General features: G+C 37.5%; 1 protein-coding gene and 1 long non-coding RNA gene across 2 annotated transcripts in view; both read left to right on the plus strand.

Moving 5' to 3' along the window:
- The first annotated feature begins 1,876 nt into the window (after nt 1-1,876).
- The window catches only part of LOC138989967 (uncharacterized), a 44,526-nt gene continuing 18,570 nt past the window's right edge, over nt 1,877-27,832 (plus strand). The window contains exons 1-2 of the long non-coding RNA XR_011466157.1: nt 1,877-1,955; nt 8,049-8,152. This is a non-coding gene — a long non-coding RNA (uncharacterized lncRNA). The remainder of the gene's footprint in view (nt 1,956-8,048; nt 8,153-27,832) is intronic.
- TDRD15 (tudor domain containing 15) overlaps nt 11,129-27,832 on the plus strand; it is a 30,295-nt gene continuing 13,591 nt past the window's right edge. Inside the window, exon 1 of the mRNA XM_070380070.1 lies at nt 11,129-17,366. Within this exon, the coding sequence (XP_070236171.1) occupies nt 11,129-17,366 (6,238 nt within the window). The remainder of the gene's footprint in view (nt 17,367-27,832) is intronic.

Genomic DNA, 27,832 nt, shown 5'->3' on the forward strand with positions numbered 1-27,832 from the left:
ACTGAGGAAAAATAATATGCTCACTATTATTTCTATGAGACTTGATGTTGCAGGAGAAACAGACACTAATAATCATATAATTATGCAGATGAAACCCCCCTTATGGCAGAAAGTGAAGAAGTACTAAACAGCTTCTTGATGAAAGTGAAAGAGGAGAGTGAAAAAGTTGGCTTAAAGCTCAGCATTCAGAAAACTAAGATTATGGCATCTGGTCCCATAACTTCATGGCAAATAGATGGGGAAACAGTGGCTGACTTTATATTTTGGGCTCCAAAATCACTGCAGATGGTGACTGCAGCCATGAAATTAAAAGACACTTGCTCCTTGGAAGGCAAGTTATGACCAACCTAGACAGCATATTAAAAAGCAGAGACATTACTTTGTCAACAAAGGTCCATCTAGTCAAGGCTATGGTTTCTCCAGTAGTCATGTATGGATGTGAGAGTTGGACTATAAAGAAAGCTGAGCACTGAAGAATTGATGCTTTTGAACTGTGGTGTTGGAGAAGACTCTTGAGAGTCCCTTGGACTGCAAGGAGATCCAACCAGTTCATCCTAAAGGAGATCAGGCCTGGGTGGGTGTTCATTGGAAGGACTGATGCTGAAGCTGAAACTCCAATTCTTTGGCCACCTGGTGCGAAGAGCTGACTCACTGGAAAACATCTTGATGCTGGGAGGGATTGGGGGCAGGAGGAGAAGGGGAGGACAACAGAGGATGAGATGGCTGGATGGCATCACTGACTCGATGGATATGGGTTTGGGTAGACTCCCGGAGTTGGTGATGGACACAGAGACCTGGCGTGCTGCGGTTCATGGGGTTGGAAAGAGTTGGACACAACTGAGTGACTGAACTGAACTGAACTATGTATTCACACATTGTAATCATTAAGGGGAAAAGTCCAGCTTGCTATGAGAAAATAAAATAGTTCAGTGGTTCCTAAACCTTTTTGCTATCATGCTGTTAATGCACCTGTATCTCTAATGACTGAATGATTGAGGAATCGACTAAATTCTTCAGTCTTCACTTTCTCTCTCTCTCTCTTTTTTTTTTAGTGCTAAAATTAGAGACCACTTGACTTGAATCATCTTTCTTAGTGTCTGGGAAGTTTCATAAAAAGGCCTTATCAAAAATTGCCAAATTATATGTGTTATTCTTTTTCTTAGATGTGACTCACTTAACAGATAAACTCAAGACAAATATTGTTAATTCCTACATTCCTTTTTCAAAGTTTGTGTTTTTCTTTTTTTCATTGAGGTATAATGTAAAGCATACTCAAGCGTACAGGTCAATGGCTTTTTAACATAAAGACAGTGGTAGCAATGAGACCTTTAATAACATTTTAGAAATGACCACTATCTGTTGCAGGGATCCGATTCAAGTTTCTGCAACACAGAGAAACAGAAGAAAATACAATAACGTATAGAAACACCTGATTCATTGGGGCTCAATAAGTGACTTATTTTCACTGGTCTGTTAAGTCTACAGACTGGGGGCACCCGGGTTTCTTTCCTGGGCAGTTACAAAGGGGATTGTCTGCGTGCTCTGCAGTCTTCACACAACCAGATACGAGGGGTGATTGCACCCCATGTGCCACATCCACCAGGCAAGCAACATCCTTTACAGCACCCTAGCCCTGCCCCCTTCCCCAGAGGCCTCCCACAAGGCTCTAACCCAGGTGTTAGCCAGGCCCTCAAAGACCAGGCTGTGAGGGTGCCCACCTGGAGTAGGTAGCTCAAATTGAGCAGCAAGCTTCGCAGAACCGCGGTGGCTGGCGTTCTCAGGCTGGAGGAACAGCTTGCACCTGCGAGCGAGCCTCCCGTGGCGCCCCCGGCCTCCACGTCCTGAGCCTGCGCCCCGCGGCGCACAAGGGGCGAGAACCGGCTTCAAGTTTACCGCCATCTTGGGCTGTGGGAGGAAACTGACCTGCGTCAGGAAGAAACGGACTCCCTCTGAAGGTCCGTAAGTCGCTATCTACAAAATGGTCAACTCGCGGTAGGCGGTATTGTTTTTGAAGATGAGGCTTCTGCAGCCCCCTTCCCCCTTTGTTCCTTGACTGTTGTGGTTTTGGCTTCAGAGGAGCGGGGCGCCGGCCCACAGCCTTCGATCCGGGTCGGTATCCCCTCAGCTCTGTGACCTCCCGGCCTCCTAAAGGTGTTCGCTGCTCGGCCTCTGCGTGGGCGCCGGTGTCCTTGACCTGAAAAATGCTATTTTCAGAGAAGGTGTACCCTCCAGGTTTCGTTCAGGAATCGCTGATAGTATTGCGGAGGCCTTTTTTTCTGTGGAGGTCAAAAGATACCAAGTTGGAGTGTGACGTAGCTCTTTTGAAGAGATTGAGCTTTGCTGAGTCACCTCATTGTTGTAACAGTTTAATACACATTCAAAAATAACGTGTTACCTTTTGGAATTTAGAAAAAGAAATGCAAGCCTTTTGGAGTAGAGCAGCTAAACAGACCCACCCCCACCCCATTTTGCCAGTTCCATCTCCTAATTTATCCTTCTTCTCTTTTATCTGTTTGCAGACAGACACATTCCTGTACATATTTAGAATATTATTTTTGTTTTTTGTAAGTTACTCTGAGCCGCCCACCTCAACTTAACAGTATTCCTAAGACCTGTTCCAGTCAATAAAAATTGACTATAGTCCACGGGTCGCAGAGTCGGACACGACCCTTTCACTTTCACTTTCAATAAAAATAGATTGAACTTACTGCGTGGCTCAGACGGTAAAGCGTCTGTCTACAGTGTGAGAGACCTGGGTTCGATCCCTGGGTTGGGAAGATTCCCTGGAGAAGGAAATGGCAACCCACTCCAGTACTTCTTGCCTTGAAAATCCCATGGACGGAGGAGCTTGGTGCAGACTACTATCCATGGGGTCCCAAAGAGTTGGGCACGACCGAGCGACTTCACTTCACTTTTAAAATAATAGAGATGCCATAATTTTACTCTTTTCAGGTTGTGTGTTTGTAGGGTGTGTGTGTGTTTGACAGCTTTGCTGAAGTATAATTCAGGTACAACAAACTTGCATGTGAAGTGTGTAGTTTGACACTTGACAGAATGTGTGTGACCATGAAATGATTATAATCAAGATAATAAATACATCGGACACCCCCAGAAGTTTCTTCTGCCCCCCTCAACACTGATCAACTTTCTGTCACTATAGTTTACATTTTCTAGAAATTTTATGTAAACAGTGGAATACAGTGTATATTGTCTCAGCTTTCTTTCACTCAGGGTAATTATCTTTGAGATCTATGTCTGTTGTGTGTACCAATACTTTGCTCCTATATATTGCTGTTTAGTTTTCATTGTGTGGCATACAGTCATTGTATGATTCCATTCTTACTTCAGAAACAAACTATGATCATTCAGATTTGGGTATTTTGCAGACGTTTTCCTGAGAATGAGTAAAGTGAGCTTGACACTTTAAGGAAAACACCTGATTGTATTTGTCAATGATATAATTTAAGCTTTAAAGCCAAAATTGAAAAGTTGGAAAATATGTGGACTGTCAATGCAAGCTTGATGCCTTCCCAGTATTTGGGTTTTCTAATAAAGTTGATGGTAATATTAATTTAACTTGATGTTGGTTAATGTGCTATGTATGAAAGTTTTGTATAACTGAATATTTTCAAATCAGTGTATCTTTGAAATCATTCATGTTTGAAAATCTCATTCAAGGTGCATGATAGACCAAGGAAGTTTAAGGTCACAGAGTACAAAAATTTGTTAATATGATTTAATATTACATTTTGTAAATAATTTCTAAGAAATGACTTCTCACAGAGCTTTTGTGAATATAAATAAATCCTCAGTTATATGAAAAAGCTGTTAAAGTGCTCCTCCCTTCTCTAACTACATTATCTGTATGTGGTCAGTTTTTATTCATATACTTTAACCAGAACAACCTATTGCATACTGAATGCAGAAGCAGCTGTGAGAATACAGCTATTTTCATTAAGCAGAGATTGAGGTTTCCAAAAATTGTAATTTTTTGGTTCTGAAAAATAATCTTCATGAAAGTACCAAAATTTAATGGGTTTATTGTTATTTGAAAGTGAATTACTAAATATTTTAAAATTTACTATGTATAATATGGTCGGAGAAGGCAATGGCACCCCACTCCAGTACTCTTGCCTGGAAAATCCCATGGATGGTGGAGCCTGGTAGGCTGATAGTCCATGGGGTCGCTAAGAGTCAAGACACAACTGAGCAACTTCACTTTCACTTTTCACTTTCATGCATTGGAGAAGGAAATGGCAACCCACTCCAGTGTTCTTGCCTGGAGAATCCCAGGGACGGCGGAGCCTGGTGGGCTGCTGTCTATGGGGTCGCAGAGTCGGACACGACTGAAGTGACTTAGCAACAGCATAATGTAAATGTTGACAGAGCCATGTATATGTTCTTTGGGGTCTGTCTTAGTTTGGACTGCTGTAACAAAATACCTTAAACTGAATGGCCTATAAACAATAGAAATCTATTTCTCATAGTTTTGCAGGCTGAGAAGTCCAAGATCAAGGTTCTTACTGATTTAATATCTGGTGAAGCCTGCTTCCTGGTTTACATTTTTTCACTGATGTTTGTGTTTTGCCTCTTTTGTCTCATGAAGAAAGCTTTAAGATTAGATTGTTTTCTACTAATTCTTTAGATGGTTTTAAAGAATTCTTTTATCTCCCTGTTTTTGCTCTCAGCAAAGCATTTTCTCGACCAGTATTTTGGTATGGATAATTGCTGTGTTTTCATTGTTTCACTGGTCACATTCATGAGAACTCAGTTCTCATGAGATAGTCTTATCCCATCATTGGGAGATACAGTTTCAACATATGAATTTAGGGGGAGAGGACACACAACCTCAGTCCTCATTAACTGGTAGATGTATAAAAGGGTCCTGAGGCCAGATATTTGAGAACCGGTAATACACATTGTGTATTATATTTTAAAAAAGATCATCTGGTTACAGTGCTGAGAATCATCATGATTGAGAATAAGGTAGGGTTAAAGACAGAACAGGAAGATAAGTTAGGGACTTAGCATTACAGATGATAGGAGTTTGGGCCAAGGTTGTAGCAGCAGAGATGGAAGAAATGTCAGAGTTTTTTTGTACTCTGGAGATGAATCTAGTAAGATTCCTTGATGGATTGTGTGTGAATGTGAAAGTCGCAGTCGCTCAGTTGTGTCTGTCTCTTTGCAACCCCATGGACTATACAGTCTATGGAATTCTCCAGGCCAGAATACTGGAGTGGGGAGCTTTTCCTTCTCCAGGGGATCTTCCCAACCCAGAAATTGAACCCAGGTCTTCTGCATTGCAGGCGGATTCTTTACCAGCTGAGCCATCAGGGAAACTGGATAGCTTCCACTTGGTAAAAAGTGGAGTCAAAGGTGACAGAATATATTTGGACTGAGGACATCATTTTTTAAAATGTGGTAAATTATATTGACTTTTATATATTTTTAAATTGATTTCAATTTTGTTACAGCTTTATTTTTTGTAATATTTTAAATTAAAAAAAACTTGGTAGCCTCTTTTGTCTCATGAGGAAAACTTTAAGATTAGATTGTTTTTCTACTAATTCTTTAGATGGTTTTAAAGAATTCTTTTATCTCCCTCGGGTTTGTTTTTACTTTCAGTAAAGCATTTTCTCAACCAGCATTTTGGTATGGATAATTGCTTTTTTTTGTGGGAGGTTATTCTGTCCATTATGGGATATTTAGCAGCATCTCTAGCATATATTGGGCTTCCCAAGTGGCTCAGGTAAAGAATCTGCCTGCCAATGCAAGAGACGCAGATCCAATCCCTGGTTCAGGAAGATTCCCCTGGAGGAGGAAATGGCAACCACTCCAGTATTCTTGTCTGGGAAATCCCATGGACAGAGGAGCCTAGTGGGCTACAGTCCATTGGGTTGCAAAAGAGTCAGACACAACTTAGCGACTAACAAACAACTGGCCCTGACCCTGGCCCAGTTATGATAAGTGAATATATCTCCAGATGTAGCAAATGTCCCCTATGGGACAACATTGTCCTTGATTAAGGAACTACTTCAGTAAAGAATGTTAACAAAATTGAAGTACTGATTTTGAAATATGCAATTTTAAAAGTACTCTATGCTGTTTTATTTTTACTTTATCAGTATCCTTAAAGACCTAAACCTAGAAACCATTTTGAATATATGGAGAATATAGGAGGAGGAAAACCAAGGCACAGATGCCTAATTTGATCCAGTCTTTTGGAACATGGTAACCTTGCCAGAATGCTAGTCAGAGTTTGACCAGAATTATCTTAAATTTTGAAAAGGAAGAATAAGCTGATTCTATCCCATAAGGGTGCTTTTCCTATTTTTTTTGTTGTTGTTTAGATTTTTGATTTGTATCTTTCACTTTTTATTTCTTGTCCATGATTACATGGGTTAGTTGAAAGAGCAGTGTGAAACAGTGGGAGTAATGTGGGAGGAGAACTTGGAGAACTGGACTGAATCAGAAAATGTAAATTCAAGCTCCCTCCTGTATTTCCTTTATCTTAAGTTTTTTCATTTGAAAAAATGGAAGTCTTATTGCAAAGATCTGTTAAACTAATGTGCAGAAAACTTTTTTTAAAAAATGTAAAGTGTTGTAAGAAGCTCTTAATATAAGGAAAGAATTCAAATTTTTGTTAGAAAATTTATAAATCAAAAATTTAAATTACTTACATGACTCATTAAGAGTGCCATCATCTCTAATATGTATTCTGTAGAATCAGGGAATTTTAGTGTAGGAAGGGGTTTCCATATCAATTTTAATAGTTTTATGGATTGTATTTTCACAAACCTTAGCAGAACAGTGATACTTTGAATTTTTGACTTAAATTTAATTCATGAGTTTGTGAACTTTGAATTTAATTTTTAAAAATAGTCTACTTTTTAAAGAAATAAAATATTTCAATATGATATATTAAACTTAAAAGCAGTGATGAGCACTGATTGGTGCCATACAAATTAATTTATTTAAATTGAGGCTCTACTGCATTTTTTTTTTTTTTTAAGATTAAGAAAAAAGATTTATTGAGCTGATAAATTGAAAACAGCAAGAAATGGGGAGGTGACAACTAAATGCTTGGATAACTTCCTAATAGTCAATTTATAAACAAACCTTAACATACATTAAGAGGCAAATAGCATGACTCAAAAAAACACAATATGGGTTAAGTGATCTTCATATTTAAATAATTACTAGTGTCATCCTTGAATCCAAAATAATATGGATGTGTTTTTTAATTGAAGTATAATTGACTTACTGTGTTTCAGGTATACAGCAAAATGATTAAGTTATTTGTTTATATTCAGATTATTTTCCATTTTAGGTTATTATAAGATATCAAAGTTCCTTGTCCTACACAGCAAACATTTGTTGCTTGATCTATTTTAAGTATAGGAGTGTGTATCTGTTAATCTCATACTCCTAATTTATCCCACCCCTGCCTTCCCCTTTGGTAACTGTCTGCTCTATTTTTGTTTGAACTTACCTGTATCTGATCATGTACTATTGTGAAAGTGTTACAAATGTCTGAGCCTAATTTTTCCCCTAATACTGTTACCAAATACAATATTAAGGAAAATTATATGATGGAGCTGCTAGAAGACTGTGTTCATTAGAATGATTTTATTATTCTCATTTACTGGCTTTATAATTGTATAAATTTATGAAATTATTGGGGCTTCCCTGGTGGCTCAGAAGGTAAAGAATCTGCCTGCAATTCAGGAAACCTGGGTTTGATTCCTAGGTTGGGAAAATCCACTGGAGGAGGGCATGGCAACCCACTCCAGTATTTTTGCCTGGAGAATCCCCATGGAAGAGGAGCCTGGTGGGTTACAATCCATGGGGAGGCAGAGTTGGACATGACTGAGCAACTTAGCACAGCACATGAAATTATTAGCATACCATTTATGAATCTAACTGATAGATATTTGAAGTTTTATATTTACTTTTTGCACCTTTAGATTAAGAAGGATTTCTACTATTGCAAAAAAAAAAAAAATGTTCGAAAAACCCAAATTTAACTCAGCTCTCTCATTTTACAGATTTGGAATCTGATTCTAAGAAAACAGTTCCCCAAACTTCATACTGTTAATTGAGTCTCAAGTAAAACTCAAGCTTCCTGATATCCTAATCTTGTGTACAAAGTGTAAGTACTTTCTGTCAGTGTAATAATAATCTAAGGAATATAATACTGAATAGAGTTTGGATCTAGAACATCTTTAAGTTATATCCTTAAATAATTGTCCCTTGTATAAAATAATTGGTTTAGTTTTAAAGTTCCTGTTGATGTTTTTTCCCTAATTTTCTCTGAATTGTTATAGTTTGATGATCTTCAGATACACAAGGGTAGGAGCTTTATCCATGACCCAGTGAACCTTCTTCATGATCGGATTGAGCAAGCATTGGAGAGGCAGGTGCCGGAGGCTGATTGATAGTCATTAAATAAGTTCTGTCTACCTGATTAAGAATCTTTTCCATAGTGAGCCCTTCAATGCACATCACATGTGATCTACAAGTTTTATTCATGTGCCAAGTCTGAGAGGCTCATCCATATGCCTCTTCTTCAGATTTATTTTGTAACAAATCCTCCAGCCTTGTTCCTTCAGAATTGCTAATCATCCTGCAGAAACTATTAGCTGTGGCCTACTAATATGCATAGGTTGTTAACTGAAACAGTTTCTTCTTCAGGCAAAGTAGATGTACTGGTAGTCCTGTCAACTTCAATATCTCCTTTTATTTCTTTGGCAAGGACTCTCCTGGGTTGGGATACAGTGCTTTTGCGGTCCATTTCTGAAGTTACTGGCATTAAGTGAGAGAGCATGTGCAGATCAAGCTTAGATTTTTTTTCCCCCTTTCTCTGTGAAATTCTCCATGAGGCCACTTATTTTGTTTGAAGAAGGGACAGCGGTGTGGAGGAGCAGGCTTCTGGTAGTTGGGGTAACCTCATCACATAACTTCCTTTGGGCTTTTCTTTGGTCTATTTTGTATATACCACATTCGCTTCATCAAGGAATCCTTCTGGCTGCATCTGCTTTTTATATCTAAAGTGTGTGTGATTCCTGGAAGACTTAACTATTTTTATCCTTTTCCTATCTACTCAGGTGACCCTTTGGGTGAATACCAAGAAGAATGTTCTTGGTATAATCAAACACAGGATCCTTTCTTAATAATACTTGGTCTTCCCTTCATGTAAGGTATTATAGATTTATAAACTGACTAAAGTCTGGTAATTGAGTAGAGGCCTGTGACTTTAATTAAAGGCGGCTTAGTCTGATGAGAGTCTTTAATGTATTGCTCATTGATTTTTATTCTTAAGGACATCAGGGTCAAATGAGCATTGCCTGGAATCTCTGTAGATCAAGCCATGCTGATTATCACACTAAGTTAATTATCTGGGAGGAAATAAGAACCGTACTCAGTACCCAGATGAACCTACATCATTCCTCTTTCTCTAGCTTTCCAGTGGCCTGTTTCACTGTGTGGACTTGGGTCTTAAGTCTAAAAAAGGGCTTCTCTTCTCTTATCTCTGAGATAACAACATTTATACTTTGGTAAGATTTTATGTTCCTGTCCTTCATGCTTGTTTTTCATCTTTTTATCCTTCTGAGTGTTTTGGGTATTTCACAAAATTTTCTTGTCTTCCATTCATCTTTATTTTGCATTGACTTTCCTCATAGCAGTAGGGACATTCCCATTGACTCTTATGTGTGGGTAGTTATTCCTGATTTCAGTTGTTGCATCTTAATGACTACTTAGTCATATAAAGATGCATCATCCTCTTTTGGGCTTTTTAAAAGTAGGAATCGAACTATTGAAAAACAATGTTTTGCTGTTTCCTTCAGTACAATGTTTATTCCTGAGGTGAGGGTTTCCTTGGTTTCTTTTAAGTGGTTCCCTCATTTTTTTTAGCTCCAGTGTTTCTGTCTGTCTGTCTCTCATTCTCATAGAAAAAAAAATTGCCAACTATTGGAGTCAAGCTGGAGTTATGCTGTTTCCTACCACAATAGATGTTGGTTCTTACCTGAATTTGGGGGCTATTTTATACTTCTTGAATATTTGACTTACAGTTTTTAGAATTCTAACAATCCAGAGAAACTTAGCTGGAGCCGTAGTTGTAGTAGAGAGCTTTGCCTCTGTGCTAAAGATTTATTTTCCTCTCCCCCTCCCTCCACACTTTTTGTGGGTGCCACCCATGCCAGTGACAGAGGCTTCCCAGGTGGTGCTAGTGGTAAAGAACCACCTGCCAATGCAGGAAACATAAGAGATGCAGGTTCAATCCCTGGGTTGTCAAGATCCCCTGAAGGAGGGTGTGGTGACCCATCCAGTATTCTTGCCTAGAGAATCCCTATGGATAGAGGAGCCTGGCGGGCTACAGTCCATAGGGTTGCAAAGAGTCAGACATGACTGAGCAATTTGACACTTACACATGCTAGTGACAAGCCTGGATGTACTTAACCTGTCTCAGGGTCTTTCCATGCCTGGCTTTCATTACTGGTGTCCCAGCCTATCGTCTCAACTTGTTGCCCTCAGAGGAGGAACCTGGAGTTGTATAATGATGCTGATAGGGTCCACATACTGCCAATTGACACAAGGTAGGGAGGATAAACAGTGTGTCCCCTGTTGGGTAACCATCCTCCCTTGCTTCTAGCACTCACCCCTTGGAATTATGGGTACTGGAAGAAGTCTGCATGAAGGAGTGTAGTTCTCTAGTAGACTTTATTTGGCTCTCTTCCATTACACAGTATCAGTCCAATATCTAGTAGAGATTTGTTGGTCTCTTGAAAAATACTGCCTTTTTTTTTCTGTTTTCCAGTGATTATATTCATCTCCGTATTTTTAAACATATCTTGGTTATTTCAGTAGGATTATTTGAAAGTGTGGAAGGCAGTGAGTGGTCAGATGCATTTCATTTATTTCGTCATCTTGTCCAATATATATAATTTTTACCAACATGTTCAGTTTGATAAATATAGACATGGAATTATTTTGATATTTAATATATGTTTACATACATGTAAGACTAATTTGGTTTATGTTTATATACATATAAGAGTAATTTCATTTAATTTTGACAACTGTCAGTCCAGAAGCTAATAGGTTCTTATTATTTGCTTTTTAGAAAATGGATCCTACATCTTTGTTACCAACCCTTTTAAATGTGGATCTGACAATATCACATATAGAATGTCTTCCCAAGGACATTCTGGTGAAATTTCAAGGCAGAAATAATATTGAATGTGAGTTTGACTACCACATATTGCAGAGGGAAATACAGCATATTCAAAAAGGAAACAATAATGTAGACATTGATGACTTTTGTTTGGTAGAGGAAAGAGTATCAGGAGAATGGCAGAGAGGAAGAGTTGTGGAAAAGAAAAATGAACTCTATACTGTGCTCCTCATAGACCGCGGAGAGGAACTGAGAGTTGACAGTACACAAGTTGCTTCAGCCTGTGGCAACTTATTTGAGCTACCACCACGGGTAACATTTGGCATTTTGGCCAACATACTACCAGCTGGGGAAAAATGGTCTCCCAAGGCTTTGAATTATTTCAAGTCATTAGTAGGACTACAAGTGAAAGGTTGTGTACAAGCTGTTTTGCCTCTTCAGATGATTCTTCTTGAAGTGCCAAACATAATATCCCAGGTACTTGAATTACAATTAGGGAGACTCATTGATGGAGATTCATTTCGTCTTATTGTGGAAATGGTAAAAGAATTCCCCAAACAAATGCCAGATTCATTACACCATAAAAGACCTGAATCATCATTAAGTAATAACGATACTTTACTTGATATTCAGCATGTTCTGGATAATTTGCAACCATCTTTGTTGGTGGGCAGTACTGAAAGTGTAAAAGTATCATCTGCGTTGAGCCCGAGTAAATTTTATTGCCAATTAATTAAATGGATTCCAGAGTTAGAAAACTTTACAACATGTATGACATTGCATTATGACATTATCAGCCAAGGAAGTGGTCCCACCTGTGATAATTTTGGACTACTTTGTGCTGCCAGAAGGAGAAATGGACAGTGGCATAGAGGAATTCTTCAGCAGCTTTTGCCCAATAATCAAGTGAGAATTTGGTTTATGGATTATGGCAGTACTGAGACTGTACCTTCAGTTCTTGTAAAGAAACTTAAACAAGATTTTATCTTAGTACCATTATTTTCATTTCCATGTTCTCTAACATGTTTACACAGTCCAGACAGAGCTACAAGAAAATTTCAACTGAGTATATTTAAACAAGCCTTGTTAGGACAGGTAGTATGTGCGCACCTTGATGGGTTCAATAAGGACGAGCATTTGTATTATGTAACCTTAGAAACTCAAGAGTCTACAATTAGTTCTAAGTGTCTGCTGAAGACTGTAGGCACACAAGTACTTTGTCCAGTGTCTGATTCAAAAATTTATAATAGGCTGAGGGCGACTAGTGCTTCTGAGGTAAACAGCTTTGCAGTTGAGAGTTTTATTGCAAACACCAAGCAGTCAATAGACTCTCTAAGTAAAAAAGATACTTTAAAAATAGATTTTCCTGTTAAAACTGTAGAAATGAAGATAGAAGCTGCCTACATAGCTTTTGTAGTGTATGTATTAAACCCATCACATTTCTGGGTACGTACTAATGAACATCAGAATGAATTTCAAGATATAATGAAAAATATAAACAAACATTATGATTTGTGTGAAAATGATGAACTGATTCTAAGAAATCCAGAACCTGGATTATTTTGTTGTGCTAGATACAGCAAGGATAGACATTTTTATAGAGCTGTCATCACTGAAATTAACGGTCATAAAATTACTGTTTATTTTTTAGATTATGGAAATACTGATTCCATACCATTTTTTGATGTAAAAATTTTGCTTCCAGAGTTCTGTGAGTTGCCTGCTTTAGCCATGTGCTGTTCACTTGCACATATATTTCCTGTTGAAGATTTATGGGTGAAGGCTGCTGTTGATTATTTTAAAAAAATTGTCCTGAACAAAGAAGTTTTGCTTCAGGTTATAGCAAAAAAAGATGACAAATATACTGTAAATATTCAGAGTATTGAAGCCTCAGAAAGTAGTGATATTGTCTCTCTTATGTTACAAGCTGGATATGCAGAATATTGGGAAGTAGAACCAGAATGTTGTCCAAAATTTGTAAGTGAGTATTCAGTGTTAAATTTAAAATCTAAAAACAAAGTTAAGAAAGTCATATCTGCCCTTGAAGGACCTCAGTCTAAAAGGTACTATTCAAATAAGCTAAAAGAAAGTAACTTGTCTTTGTTAAAGTCCCCACCTGTTAATTTCTCTGATTTTAAAAATCCTTTCACCTTGTCTTTGGGACCTGAGTCACCATGGCGTTATAAAGAATATGTGTTTAAACCAGGAACAATCCTTGAAGTTAAGTGTTCTTATTCTTGTGGCCCAGGTGACTTCTTATGCCAGCTGCAATGTCAGTTAGAAGACTTAAAATTACTAATGGAACAACTTCAGCATTATTATAGTGTTCATTCTGATCCTTATCAGGTTGGGCACATGGCTTGTGTTGCTAAATCCTCTAAAGATGGGAAATGGTATAGAGCTGCTATTTTGACTCAAATATCAAAAAAAGAATTTGATGTAGTACTGGTTGATTATGGTTACCAGGAAAGAGTTTTAATTAGAGATCTTTGTGCTATTAAGCCACATTTTCTTTCTTTAGAAGCCCAGGCCTTCAGATGTAGTCTTAACCATTTAGTTGAACCCATTAGTTGTAAAGTGCTCAGTTGGTCGAGAGAAGCATGCAGAGACTTTGAGAATTTTATTTCTTCATCTAGAGGGTTATTGACTTGTGTCATCTGTGCCATAGTTCTTATATATCCAAACTGTTTAAGTAATTTAGTGGATTTACAGTCTCCATTTAGTAGTGCAAAAGAATTTCTTATTCGTCATGGCTCTGTACAATATTGTACAGTATCAAAGCCATTTCCATCTTCAGTTAGTCTTTACAGTTACTGTTATTCTTCCTTCAATATAAAAGTTGGAAGTGAGGAAGAAATATATATCTCTCACATATATAGTCCTCAAAAGTTTTATTGCCAACTTAGTAGAAATAATAAAGACCTAGAGATGATAGAAACAAAAATCAGGGAAATTAGTTACCTCAGTGATTGCCCCAAATATAATTTTAGTAAAATGAGATTATGTATAGCTAAGTATGTAGAGGATGGTCTCTCTTACAGAGCTTTATCAATGCCAACAGATTCATTATCTGACATCCTGGTGTATTTTGTGGACTTTGGAAATAAGCAGTTAGTAGAAGAAAGTATGTTGAGGGCTGTTTCAGATGAATTTCCAGAGTTGCTGTTTACACCTATGCAAGCTATTAAATGTTTTTTGTCAGATCTTAGCGATGTAGATATTCCAGCAGAAATCAATAACTGGTTTGCAGATAAATATTTTGGAAAACCATTAAGGGCAAAAATACTGTCCAGGGAGCCAGATGGCCAGTTTGGTGTGGACTTATATGATGGATATCAACATATAAATCAGAAAATTAAAATGTTGCTTCATGCTTATGGAAAAAAACATTGTGACCAAGCACAGTGTGTGAAAAAGGATCATAAAACAAATGAGAATAAAAAGGAGGCTGTTGCCTTGAAAGGCGAAATAGAAAACAACTATCACCGTAACGTAAGTAAAACTAGTCTGATAACATATTCTGAAAGCAAAACACATCAGCTAATGAATCCCAGAAGTATGTATGCTAGGCTTTTGAAACCATCAGTTTGCTGTAAAGTGGAACCTGTGTCAAAAAACAAGGTGAAGTCTTTGCAAGATGAACTTAAAGATGTAAAAATTGTCCCTGGACTTGCACATATTCTTGATGAACATGATGTGGGCCAACAATCAGTAAAGGTTGTATCACAGTCTTTTATCAGAGAATTAAATCAAGCAGCCTCAAAAAACATATATAGTCATGCCAGACCACAAATTAAAGACCTTCCTCAACCCAAGATTTACTTGAATGCCAGCGTTAAAGGATATGTTTCTAATATAAGTAATCCAGCGAGTTTCCATATTCAGCTTGCTGAAAATGAAAATGTAATCATCAGACTAGCGGCTGCTCTAAATGCAAGAAGAGCCAGTATAGTGAGAGAGAGAATATCAGTTAAACCCATGGTGGGAGATCTTGTAGTTGCAGAATACTCTGGTGACAATGCCATTTACAGAGCAGTTATTAAGAAAATTTTGTCAAGAAATTCTTATGAAGTGGAATTTATTGACTATGGTAACACTGCAGTAGTAAGCACATCTAAAATTTATGAAATTAAGAAGGAATTCTTAACCATTCCTCAGCTAGGAGTTCATTCTTTCCTTAGTGGAGTCAAGTGGAATGAACCTAATGAAATATGGGACAGAAAAACTGTGGATTATTTTGCTTCAAGAGTAAGTAACAAAACAGTTTCCTGTGAGTTTTTGAAAAGGCATGAACAGAAATGGGAAGTAAATGTAATTTGTGATGAAAAATGTGTCATTAATGAACTAGTGAAATGGACAGCATGCTTGAAACTACAGAAAACAGTATTACAAATGCCTCAGGTTGTCTCTCAAAAGGTGGGCCCTGTTGATAATGAAATGAAGAAAGGAGGATCAAATGGATATGAAGGTTCTGTGATCCTTCAGCCATCCTACCAACAACTGGTTAGTATTCCTTTTGAAGAGTTAAAACCTGGACAACTTGAAAAGGCTGAAATACTTCATGTTTCAAAAAGTGGAACGTTTTATGTGAAGTTATCTAAAAATAAAAAGATTTTATCAGATTTAACAGTATTAATTACTAAAGAAGTAAGAAACCCTGATTTTTTATCGGTGGAAAATATTGAGAAAGGCTTGGAATGCTTGGCAAAATCTAAGAACACTTTTCAGTGGTATCGATCAAAAGTAGATAAGTATGTTGATGAGAAAGTGCTTGTTTTTTTAGTAGATCGTGGTAAGTATGAAATAGTGCCTTTATGTAATACTAAGGTGCTTAGTAATGAAATCAGAAATATTCCAAGACAAGCTGTGCCTTGTAAATGGATTTGGTTTGAAAATTTTAGGAAGATGCCATTTGAGTCCATTGTGGGTTTGTTTGCTCATTTGGAAATAAAGATCCTTTTCCTGAAATATTTAGACTCTGCTTGGAAAGTAGACATTTTGATAGATGGTCTGTTACTTTTGGAATACTTAAATTTAAATACAGTTCATGTTGAAGAAAACAAATTTAGATCTTCAGGAATTATTTGTAGTATTGAATCTAAGACTCCTGTATCACCGTGTACCATAAGATCATTTACTTGGACACAGCTTCAAAATGGTAGGCAATATTTTGGTATTGCCACTGCTGTTTCAGATCCATCAGACTTCTGTATTCAGTTGGAAGATTTCTTTGACACAATGAAATCTCTCTTTATGTTGCTTTCTGATCTACCAGAAGACTTACAAACAGTGCCTCAAGAGCATATAATTCCCGGTTCTGGTTGTTTGTTCAAATATGAATCGGAAGATCAGTGGAATAGAGTAGAAATTTCCGAAGTCTCTGATCAGAATTTACTTCTTACATTGATTGACTATGGATTTTCTGTTTACATACATTATTCAGATATAAAAAATCTTAAAGTTGTTCCTGAAGCACTTCTGAATTTGCCGAGGCTAAGTTACCCTTGCATCTTACATGGTATCTTACCTGCTGAAGGGAGACATTGGAATGAAGAAGCCAAAAGATTTTTTCAAGATTTCCTGAGTAAACCAGGCTTAGTGTTTCAGTTTAGGGAATACAGTTTTGAAACAAAACTGAAGATAGACATCATTCATGAGAAAAACAATTTGGCAGACGTGTTAGTTGCCTCTGGTCTTGCAATTTATTCTAAAGATTCAGCTCATCTTGACGCAGTTACTACTACTGGATCTATTGAAGTCCAATATAAGTCAGAGAGTAAGCCTATTTGCCAATTGTTAGATCAAAATAATTCCAAAATAGAAAATATAAATTGTACATGCACTGAGAAGCAAGTGCTAAAAAATCAGAAAACTATAAAGAGGAAAGACATCTATAAACACCTCTTAAGGAAAAGCCATATTACTAGAAGATTACAGTCTGGAAACTCAGTACTGAGGAGGAAGAAGGTTGATACTGGGAAACATAATCCCCAAAGTACCATTACATTTGATACATGGGCAACAGCTTCATTTTGGGAACTACCTAATGGTTTGAAGAATAACACCAATTGCATTGAAACCATTTTTGCAAAGCTAAGTGAAGGATTGCAGGAAAATAATACAGTGGACTTAAGAACAACAGGAAAAGCACTGCATGTTAATGAAGTAATGGTATCAAAACATTTGAAAGGTAAGTGGACATTTTTAAAGAAATCATTCTTTTTTGTAGATTTTGTAGATTCTATTTTTGATTATTTAAAGGTTTGTTATTTACTAAAATTATTCAAGTTGAAAATGCCCTGCAAGATTTTACTAAAAACTTGAATAAATGGATAACTAGAAGAGATCACTTGAATTATAAAATGATGCTTTGCTATTTTTACCTTTTATGAATGCTTTGTGAATGTAATGAAGGTAGAGGATTTGAACCACATATGCATGAACACGTGCATGACATTTTGCAAACTTCAGGGGTTTCTCAAAACTCCTGAAGGTCCACAGATCTCAGATTGATCTTACTACTGTTAGAGAGCTTCCTGGGTGCATTTTGAAGGTGCATTATACTTTGATTCTTATCACATTAAATATATCTTGAGGTTTTTTGAATGTGATTTTTAGCATATTGACAATGTAATTAAACTTGTAGAATAAACTGACTCTAGCATATTCATCTGAAAACTTTTAGACATCAAGCTGTTTGTAAACATTAAATTTTTAATAGCCTATGTGCTAGAGTTAAAATTTTAATATTCTGTGTGGAATATTATCTTTTTTTTGCTTATGCATGTTATATTTCATTTTATATATGAATTAGTGAGGATTTATAGGTTATAAAGAATATTCTATGCTTAATGAATGCTCCAACTTGTATATTATTCCACATTATAACTAGTATAACAGGTTACATTGTTTCAATGAATGGAGGTATCTTGTTTTTAATTGATATATTTTAGAAAGAATATTTCATTTGAATTCATATTAGATGTTTTATAGTGAATTGATGAATGCTGTAATATGGGCCCTTTTTTTCTAATTTTTGAATCACTCTTTTATCATAGTAGCAATAATGGTCGAATGCTTATTATGTTCCCAGGTACTAGGTGGAGTTATACATATTAGCTTATTTAAAGCTTTCCACCACTCTTTTAAACTCTACTAAAATGTAAACTAATAACTAGTATCCTACTTCCTTGCCTGAATTCAAAACCACCTTACAGAGACAAGCAGAAAGACAATTGAGCAATATACTACATTTATTAAAAACAAAACAATATTTTAATGTGGCTTACATACATGGGTATATGGGTTTCCCAATACTGAATCTATAATATAGGCTTAACCCACGTAGGCACAGAGGAGAGTTTCTCCATGAGGGCTTACCCATGTAAAATTTACAGCTTGAGGTAGCCATATCTATAAAGGGAGAGAGGAAGGAGGAAGAGACTAATAAAACATAGATCTTTCTCACTGTAAATGAAACAGATTGCCTCGACTTCTCGAGTATGAGTAAGGATGGAATGAGACCAGAGGGTTGTTAATCTAGGAATGTGCCTCAATCATGAATACTTCACATGGAGGAAGATCAGGAATGAGAAGTGTCCTTCTCCCCCAAAATTATTATGAATATTTTACACTAAGGCTCAGGGAAATTAAGTAAATTGCCCATGGACATAGAGCTGGTAAGTAAGAAACTGAAATTTTAAATTCAGATTTCTCCAACTACAGAGTCTACTTTTGGCCATTATTTATACTTTAAAAAATTGTTTATTTTAGAAAGAGTTTTTCTATAAAACTCCTGACCATCAGTCCATTCATTTTGGCACTTACATATCTTTTATTGTTCCTTTACCTGTGAACGTTTTTGCTTTCTTTGTTTTGCTCATCAAATTCTTTAAGATCCCACTTTTGGTCACCATGTCTATCCCACCTCCTGCATCCTTAGCACACAGTGAGTCAAAAACTTAAAGTGTTGAAAGTAACAGTTATAAAAGGAGTTAGAGAATCAAACATTAAATTATACTTCTAAAAAATTTGAAGTCCCTTCTAAGGAAAGATCATAACTTCAGTGATACAAAAATATATGGTTTTATGGACAAAGAATAGCGCGATAGATTTGCTATCATCGTAGTTTTAAAACAAAACAAAATAAGAAAACAACATAAACTGATTTCATTGCCTGGAGTGCAATCTGGGTTCTACCTGTATTACTTATCCAAGGGCGATAGTAACAACTGCTGTTCGCTACTATTATTGGCTGTAGCTTGTCTGAGTCTAGAGCAAAATAGTTTTAGTAGTTCTTATTTGAAGATAATCAATACTTGAGAAACTTTCTTGACTATTAAAAATGTTAGCAGAGGGACTCTAACAGCCATGCTTTTCAAGCTAGGCTTTGCATTGGCGTTAAGAAAGGATGTTTTCTTTTTTTAAAATTCTGATGCCTGTGTGTCAGTTTTACAGATTGTAGATTGTTTTCATTGGTCAAACTGTGGCCTTGCCATTAGGATTTTAAAGCTCCCCAAGTGATTCTGATATATAGCTAAGGTACAGAATTGCTATTCTAGAAATTACTATAGATAGCTTCTTGAATTGTGGGAGAAAATAGTAATTTTGTATTTTTATGTGGAGAAAATGTTTAGAATTGTTTCTGTATTTGGAGTCCAGACTATACATAATAAGTCAGACTAATCCTCTGCTAAATCTAATTTAAGGTAATGGACATTGTATTAGAAATGGCCTAGAAGTATATAATGCATTTATTTCTTCTTGCTCAGGTATTGTTTTAGTTATAGAAGTTTGTTGTTGTTCAGTTGCTAAGTCATGTTTGACTCTTTGCGATCCCATGAACTGCAGCACACCAGGCTTCCCTGTTCTTCACCATCTCCTGGATTTGCTCAAACTCATGTTCATTGAGTTGGTGATACCATCCAACCATCTCATCCTTTGTCAGCCCCTTCTCCTCATTCCCTCAATCTTTCTCAGCATCAAAGTCTTTTCCAATGAGTCAGCTCTTTTGCATCAGGTGGCCAAAATATTGGAGCATCAGCTTCAGCATTAGTTCTTCCAATGAATATTTGGGGTTGCTTTCCTTTAGGATTGATTGGTGTGATCTTGCAGTCCAGGGGATACTCAAGAGTCTTCTCCAACACCACAGTTCAAAAGCATCAATTCTTCAGTACTCAGCCTTCTTTATAGTCCAACTCTCACATCCATACATGAGTACTAGAAAAACCATAGCTTTGACAATATGGACCTTTGTTGGCAAAGTGATGTCTCTGCTTTTTAATACACTATCTAGGTTTGTCATAGCTTTTCTTTCAAGGAGCAAACATCTTTTAATTTCATGGCTACAGTCACCATCTGCAGTGATTTTGGAGCCCAAGAAAATGAAATCGTACTTTTTCCACTTTTTCCCCATCTATTTGCTATGAAGTGATGGGACCAGATGCCATGCTCTTAGTTTTTTGAATGTTGAGCTTTTTCACTCTCCTTTTCATCAAGGGGCTCTTTAGTTCCTCTTTGCTTTCTGCCATTAGCTTGTAGAAGTTGCTGCCTCTAATATTTAGACAAATGTCTAGATTTAACCTTATAGTAGGCTAAATGGCACCCCACTCCAGTACTCCTGCCTGGAAAATCCCATGAACGGAGGAGCCTGGTGGGCTGCAGTCCATGGGGTCGCTGAGGGTCGGACACGACTGAGCGACTTCACTTTCACTTTTCGCTTTCATGCATTGGAGAAGGAAATGGCAACCCACTCCAGTGTTCTTGCCTGGATAATCCCAGGGACGGGGGAGCCTGGTGGGCTGCTGTCTATGGGGTCGCACAGAGTTGGACACAAATGAAGTGACTTAGCAGCAGCAGCCTACTATAACATATGAATATTTAAATGTTCAAGGCAATTGTTTTTATTTACAGACTGTTTTCTCCAAAATAAAAATTACTAGTCCTTCTCCAGGATGTTTTTACAGGGTTCTTTTGTTTTTGTTTTATTGGTGTGGTTGGTTGGTTGGTTACTTGCTTTTTTATTTTGCTCTGGAAGTCCTGTAACAATTATTTCAAAAAGAATCTTCATGTGAACTGTGCTTGCGTGCATGCTAAATTGCTTCAGTCTCGTCCAACTCTTTGTGACCCTATAAAATGTAGCCCACCAGGCTCCTCTGTCCATGGGATTCTTCAGGTAGGAATACTGGAGTGGGTTGCCTTGCCCTTCTCCAGGGGAATCTCCTGATCCTGGGACCGAATCCACATCTCCTGTGGCTCCTGCATTGTAGGCAGATTCTTTACTGCTGAGCCAGATTCTTTTCTCATTTGGGTTATTACAGAATATTGAGTAGAGTCCCTTATGCTATACAGTAGATTCTGAAGTGAAAAGTGCTCAATCTTGTCTAACTTATGAGATACCCCCCTACCCCCACCACCATGGACTGTAACCCACCAGAATCCTCTTGCCTGTTGAATTTTCTAGAAAAGAATACTGTAGTGGGTTGCCATTTCCTTCTCCAGGGGATCTTCCAGACCCAGGGATTGAATCCGCATCTCTGGTGTCTTCTGCTTTGGCAGGAAGATTCTTTACCACTAATGCCACCTGGGGTCCTGCGTGTAAGCTTTATCTCTGACTTACATCACTTATGATAAACTTCAGTTCATTCATGTTGCTATAAATGGCATTTTTTCATTCTTTTTAATGGCTGAGTAATAGCCCATTGTATATATTACTACATCTTTATCCATTCATCTGTAACTGTACCAATTTGCATTCTTACCAACAGTGTAGGAAGGTTCTCTTTTCTCCATACCCTTTCTAGCATTTACTGTTGTAGGTTTTTTTTTTTTTTTTTTAATCATGGCCATTATAACAAGTGTGAGGTGATATCTCATGGTAATTTTGGTTTGCATTGCTCTAATAATTAGTGATGTTGAGGATCTTTTCATGTGTGTAAAGGTTTCCTTTGTGGTGCAAAAGCTTTTGAGTTTAAATTGGTCCCATTAGTTTTTTTGTTTTTATTTTCATTTCTCTAGCAGATGGCCTGAAGAAGATATTGCTGTGATTTCTGTTAGGGCGTGTTCTGCCTATGTTTTACTCTAAGAAAAACAGTGATATTTGTTACAGTGATGTTTTCGGGTTTGTGCCAATACCTGTTGTTTTTATGACTGTAGCTTTGTAGTATAGTCTTAAGTCAGGGCACCTGGTTCCTTCAGCTCAGTTTCTCTCAAGATTGCTTTGGTTATTAGATGTCTTTTGTGTGTCCATACAGATTTTAAGGTTTTCTTGTTATAATTCTGTGAAAAATGCCATTGGTTACTTGATAGGGATTGCATTGAATCTGTAGTTTGCTTTGGTAGTATAGTCATTTTGAAAATACTGATTCTTCAAGTCCAAGAACATAGTTTATATTTCCATCTGTTTATGTAATCTTCAATTTCTTTCATCAGCATCTTGTAGTTTTCAGAGTACATGTCTTTTGTTTTCTTAGGGTAGGTTTATTCCTAGGTAATTTATTCTTTTTGGTGTGATGGTAAATGGGATTGTTTCTTTAATTTTTTTCTAATCTTTTGTTGTTAGTGTATAGAAATACAACAGATTTCTGTATATTAATTTTGTATCCTGCAACTTTACAGAATTCATTGATGAACTCTAATAGCTTTCTGGTACCATCTTTCAGTTCAGTTTAGTCGCTCTGTCATGTCCAACTCTTTGCGACCCCATGAATTGCAGCATGCCAGGCCTCCCTGTCCATCACCAACTCCCGGAGTTCACCCAAACTCATGTCCGTCGAGTCGGTGATGCCATCCAGCCATCTCATCCTCTGTCGTCCCCTTCTCCTCCTGCCTCCAATCCCTCCCAGCATCACAGTTTTTTACAATGAGTCAACTCTTTGCATGAAGTGGCCAAAGTATTGGAGTTTCAGCTTTAGCATCAGTCCTTCCAAAGAACACCTAGGACTGACCTCCTTTAGGATGGACTGGTTGGATCTCCTTGCAGTCCAAGGGACTCTCAAGAGTCTTCTCCAACACCACAGTTGAAAAGCATCAATTCTTTGGCACTCAGCCTTCTTCACAGTCCAACTTTCACATCCATACATGACCACAGGAAAAACCATAGCCTTGACTAGACGGACCTTTGTTGACAAAGTAATGTCTCTCCTTTTGAATATGCTGTCTAGGTTGGTCATAACTTTCCTTCCAAGGAGTAAGCGTCTTTTAATTTCATGGCTGCAGTCACCATCTGCAGTGATTTTGGAGCCCCCCAAAATAAAGTCTGACACTGTTTCCATTGTTTCCCCATCTATTTCCCATGAAGTGATGGGACCAGATGCCATGATTTTAGTTTTCTGAATGTTGAGCTTTATGCCAACTTTTTCACTCTCCTCTTTCACTTTCATCAAGAGGCTTTTTAGTTCCTCTTCACTCTTCTGCCATAAGGGTGGTGTCATCTGCACATCTGAGGTTATTGATATTTCTCCTGGTACCATCTTTAGGATTTTCTGTATATTGTATCATGTCATCTGCAAGCAGTGACAGTTTTTCTTCTTTTCCAATTTGAATTTCTTTTACTTAACTTTTTCTTCTCTGATTGCTATGGCTAGGATTTCTAAAACTGTTGAATAAAAGTGTCAAGAGTGAACATTCATTTCTTGCTTCTGATCTTATAGGAAATGCTCTCAGCTATTCACCAATGAGTATGTCTTATACAGTTTGTTTATTTACCTGGAAGACATCTTTGAAAGAAATCTGGAATGGCAACCCAGTTTTAGAGAAGAATATTGTCTCACATTTTAAATTTGAGATATCTGGACATCCAAAGGGGAGTGGCTGACAAGCATGCAAAATGCCAGATGGAATTTTGAAAATATAACACTAAGTGATATATATTCATAAATCACCTGTATTAAATCTAGCATGGTAGTGAAAAGTATGGGCATTGAGGCCAAATTCCCTGAATTTGAATTCCTTTTTCCATCCTTTATTAATTGAGTAGATAAGCTTTTTAACTGATCTGTTCCTCAGCTTCTTCATCTGTAAAATGGAGATCATCGTAATTACTCCATTGTCTGGTGGAGGATTAAATAAAACACAAAGTGTTTTCACTAGTACCTCAGTTCAGTTCAGTTGCTTAGTCATGTCCAACTTTCTGCAACCCCATGGACTGCAGCACGCCAGCCCTCCCTGTCCATCACCAAATCCCAGATTTGACCCAAACTCATGTCCATTGAGTTGGTGATGCTATCCACCCATCTAATCCTCTGTCGTCCCCTTCTCCTGCCTCAGTCTTTCCCAGCATTAGGGTCTTTTCAAATGAGTCAGCTCTTCGCATCAGGTGGCTAAAGTACTGGAGTTTCAATTTCAGCATCAGTCCTTCCAATGAATATTCAGGACTAATTTCCTTTAGGATGGACTGGTTGGATCTCCTTGCAGTCCAAGGGACTCTCAAGAATCTTTTCCAATACCATAGTTCAAAAGCATCAATTCTTCGGTGCTCAGCTTTCTTTATACTCCAACTCTCACATCCATACATGACTACTGGAAAAACCATAGCCTTGACTAGATGGACCTTTGTTGGCAAAGTAATGTCTCTGCTTTTTAATATGCTGTTTAGGTTGGTCATAACTTTCCTTCCAAGGAGTAAGCGTCTTTTAATTTCATGGCTGCAATCACCATCTGCAGTGATTTGGGAGCCTCCCCAAAATAAAGTCAGCCACTGTTTCCCCATCTATTTCCCATGAAATGATGGGACCAGATGCCATGATCTTAGTCTTCTGCATGTTGAGTTTTAAGCCCACTTTTTCACTCTCTCACTTTCATCAAGAGGCTCTTTAGTTCTTCCTCACTTTCTGCCATAAGGGTGGTGTCATCTGTGTATTAGGTTATTGATATTTCTCCCAGCAATCTTGATTCCAGCTTGTGCTTCATCCACCCCAGCGTTCCCTCATGATGTACTCTGCATATAAGTTAAATAAGCAGGGTGACAATATACAGCCTTGACCTACTCCTTTTCCTATTTGGAACCAGTCTGTTGATTCATGTCCAGTTCTAATGGTTGCTTCCTGACCTGCATACAGATTTCTCAAGGGGCAGGTCAGGGGGTCTGGTATTCCCATCTCTTGAAGAATTATCCAGTTTATGTGATCCACACAGTTAAAGGCTTTGGCATAGTCAATAGAAGTAGATGTTTTTTCTGGAACTGTCTTGCTTTTTCAATGATCCAGTGGATGTTGAAACTTTGGTCTCTGGTTCCTCTGCTTTTTCTAAACCCTGCTTGAACATCTGGAAGTTCACGGTTCATATATTGTTGAAGCCTGGCTTGGAGAATTTTGAGCATTGCTTTACTAGCGTGTGAGATGAGTGCAATTGTGTGGTCATTTGAGTATTCTTTGGCATTGCCTTTCTTTGGGATTGAAATGAAAACTGACCTTTTCCAGTCCTGTGGCCACTGCTGAGTTTTCCAAATTTGCTGACATATTGAGTACATCACTTTCACAGCATCATCTTTTAGGATTTGAAATAGCTCAACTGAAATTCCATCCACTAGCTTTGTTCGTAGTGATGCTTCCTAAGGCCCACTTGACTTCACATTCTAGCATGTCTGGCTCTAGGTGAGTGGTCACACCATCGTGATTATCTGGGTCATGAAGATCTTTTTTGTACAGTTCTTCTGTGTATTCTTGCCACCTCTTCTTAATATCTTCTGCTTCTGTTAGGTCCATACCATTTCTGTCCTTTATTGAGCCCATCTTTGCATGAAATGTTCCTTGGTATCTCTGATTTTCTTGAAGAGATCTCTATTCTTTTCCCATTCTGTTGTTTTCCTCTATTTCTTTGCATTGATTGCTGAGGAAGGCTTTCTTATCTCTCCTTGCTATTCTTTGGAACTCTGCATTCAAATAGGTATATCTTTCCTTTTCTCCTTTGCTTTTCACTTCTCTTCTTTTCACAGCTATTTGTAAAGCCTCCTTAGACAGCCATTTTGCTTTTTTGCATTTCCTTTTCTTGGCGATGGTCTTGATCCCTTTCTCCTGTACAGTGTCACGAACCTCTGTCCATAGTTCATCAGGCACTCTGTCTATCAGATCTAGTCCCTTAAATCTATTTCTTACTTCCACTGTATAATTATAAGGGATTTGATTTAGGTCATACCTGAATGGTCTAGTGGTTTTCCCCACTTTCTTCAATATAGGTCTGAATTTGGCAATAAGGAGTTCATAATCTGATCCACCGAAGAAGGCAATGGCACCCCACTCCAGTACTCTTGCCTGGAAAATCCCATGGATGGAGGAGCCTGGAAGGCTGCAGTCCATGGGGTCGCTGAGGGTCGAACACGACTGAGCGACTTGACTTTGACTTTTCACTTTCATGCATTGAAGAAGGAAATGGCAACCCACTCCAGTGTTCTTGCCTGGAGAATCCCAGGGACGGGGGAGCCTGGTGGGCTGCCGTCTATGGGGTCACACAGAGTCGGACACGACTGAAGCAACTTAGCATTAGCAATCTGATCCACAGTCAGGTCCCGGTCTTATTTTTGCTGACTGTGTAGAGCTTCTTCATCTTTGGCTGGAAAGAATATAATCAATCTGATTTCGGTGTTGGCCATCTGGTGATGTCCATGTGTAGAGTCTTTTCTTATGTTATTGTAAGAGGGTGTTTGCTATGACCAGTGTGTTCTCTTGGCAAAACTCTATTAGCCTTTGCCCTGCATCATTCCGTATTCTAAGGCCAAATTTGCCTGTTATTCCAAATGTTTCTTGACTTCCTACTTTTGCATTCCAGTCCCCTACAATGAAAAGAACGTCTTTTTTGGTGTTAGGACTAAAAGGTCTTGTAGGTCTTCACAGAACTGTTCAGCTTCAGCTTCGTCAGTGTCACTATTACCTGATTCATAGTAGATGCTTATTGTTAGCCAGTAATCATTATAATAAAGCAACTATATTTACTTTGAAAATATTTTGGGAAATGGTAACATGAAAAAGTTCTGATGCTACTCTGTAAGGAGTGTTTAGGACAATGTATGCGTGTGCACACATCCTACTTAACAGTGTGAGATTAATAGTTAAATTTCTATTTTGAAGTTAGGACTTATGATTAAGAGATAATTATTGTTTTAAATAAGCATTGGAATAGGCTATAGGTGTTTCACAGAGGTTATACTTGTTTAAGAAAGCTATTTTTAGTTTCTCTGTATATGGTTATTTGTTTACATTTTAGTGTATGCATAATTTGTTTATGCTGTATTTCATATCTTTACTTTTTATATTGGGACTTTTAGGAATTATGTAGAAATTCTATTTATGTCAAATCTTGAGTAACTATTAATTGAACCCATAATGCTTTGAAAATTGTATTCATCATGTGCATTTTTGTTTGCTTTTTCAGTAGAGGGAGAAGAAAGTTCAGATGGTTTATGCATCAACAGATGGTACATAGGATACACAGTAATTGCTATAATTAGATGTTCCAGATATATTTTAAAAGTTGTAAGTGTAGAACAACTTCTAATATATTAAAACTGTTAAAATAATCTAGATTGTTCAGATTATTTTCTCAGGAGACAGTAACTAGAATGTTAGAGAAATTTTTGACACCAAGAATTGTTATTTAATGTAAAAAGTGTTACTTAGGAAATGTGTTTCACCTCTAAAGTATCTTGAAAAACTTTTATTCAAG

Source organism: Bos mutus, chromosome 11 (genome assembly GCF_027580195.1).
Source record: "Bos mutus isolate GX-2022 chromosome 11, NWIPB_WYAK_1.1, whole genome shotgun sequence".
NCBI lineage: Eukaryota > Metazoa > Chordata > Mammalia > Artiodactyla > Bovidae > Bos > Bos mutus.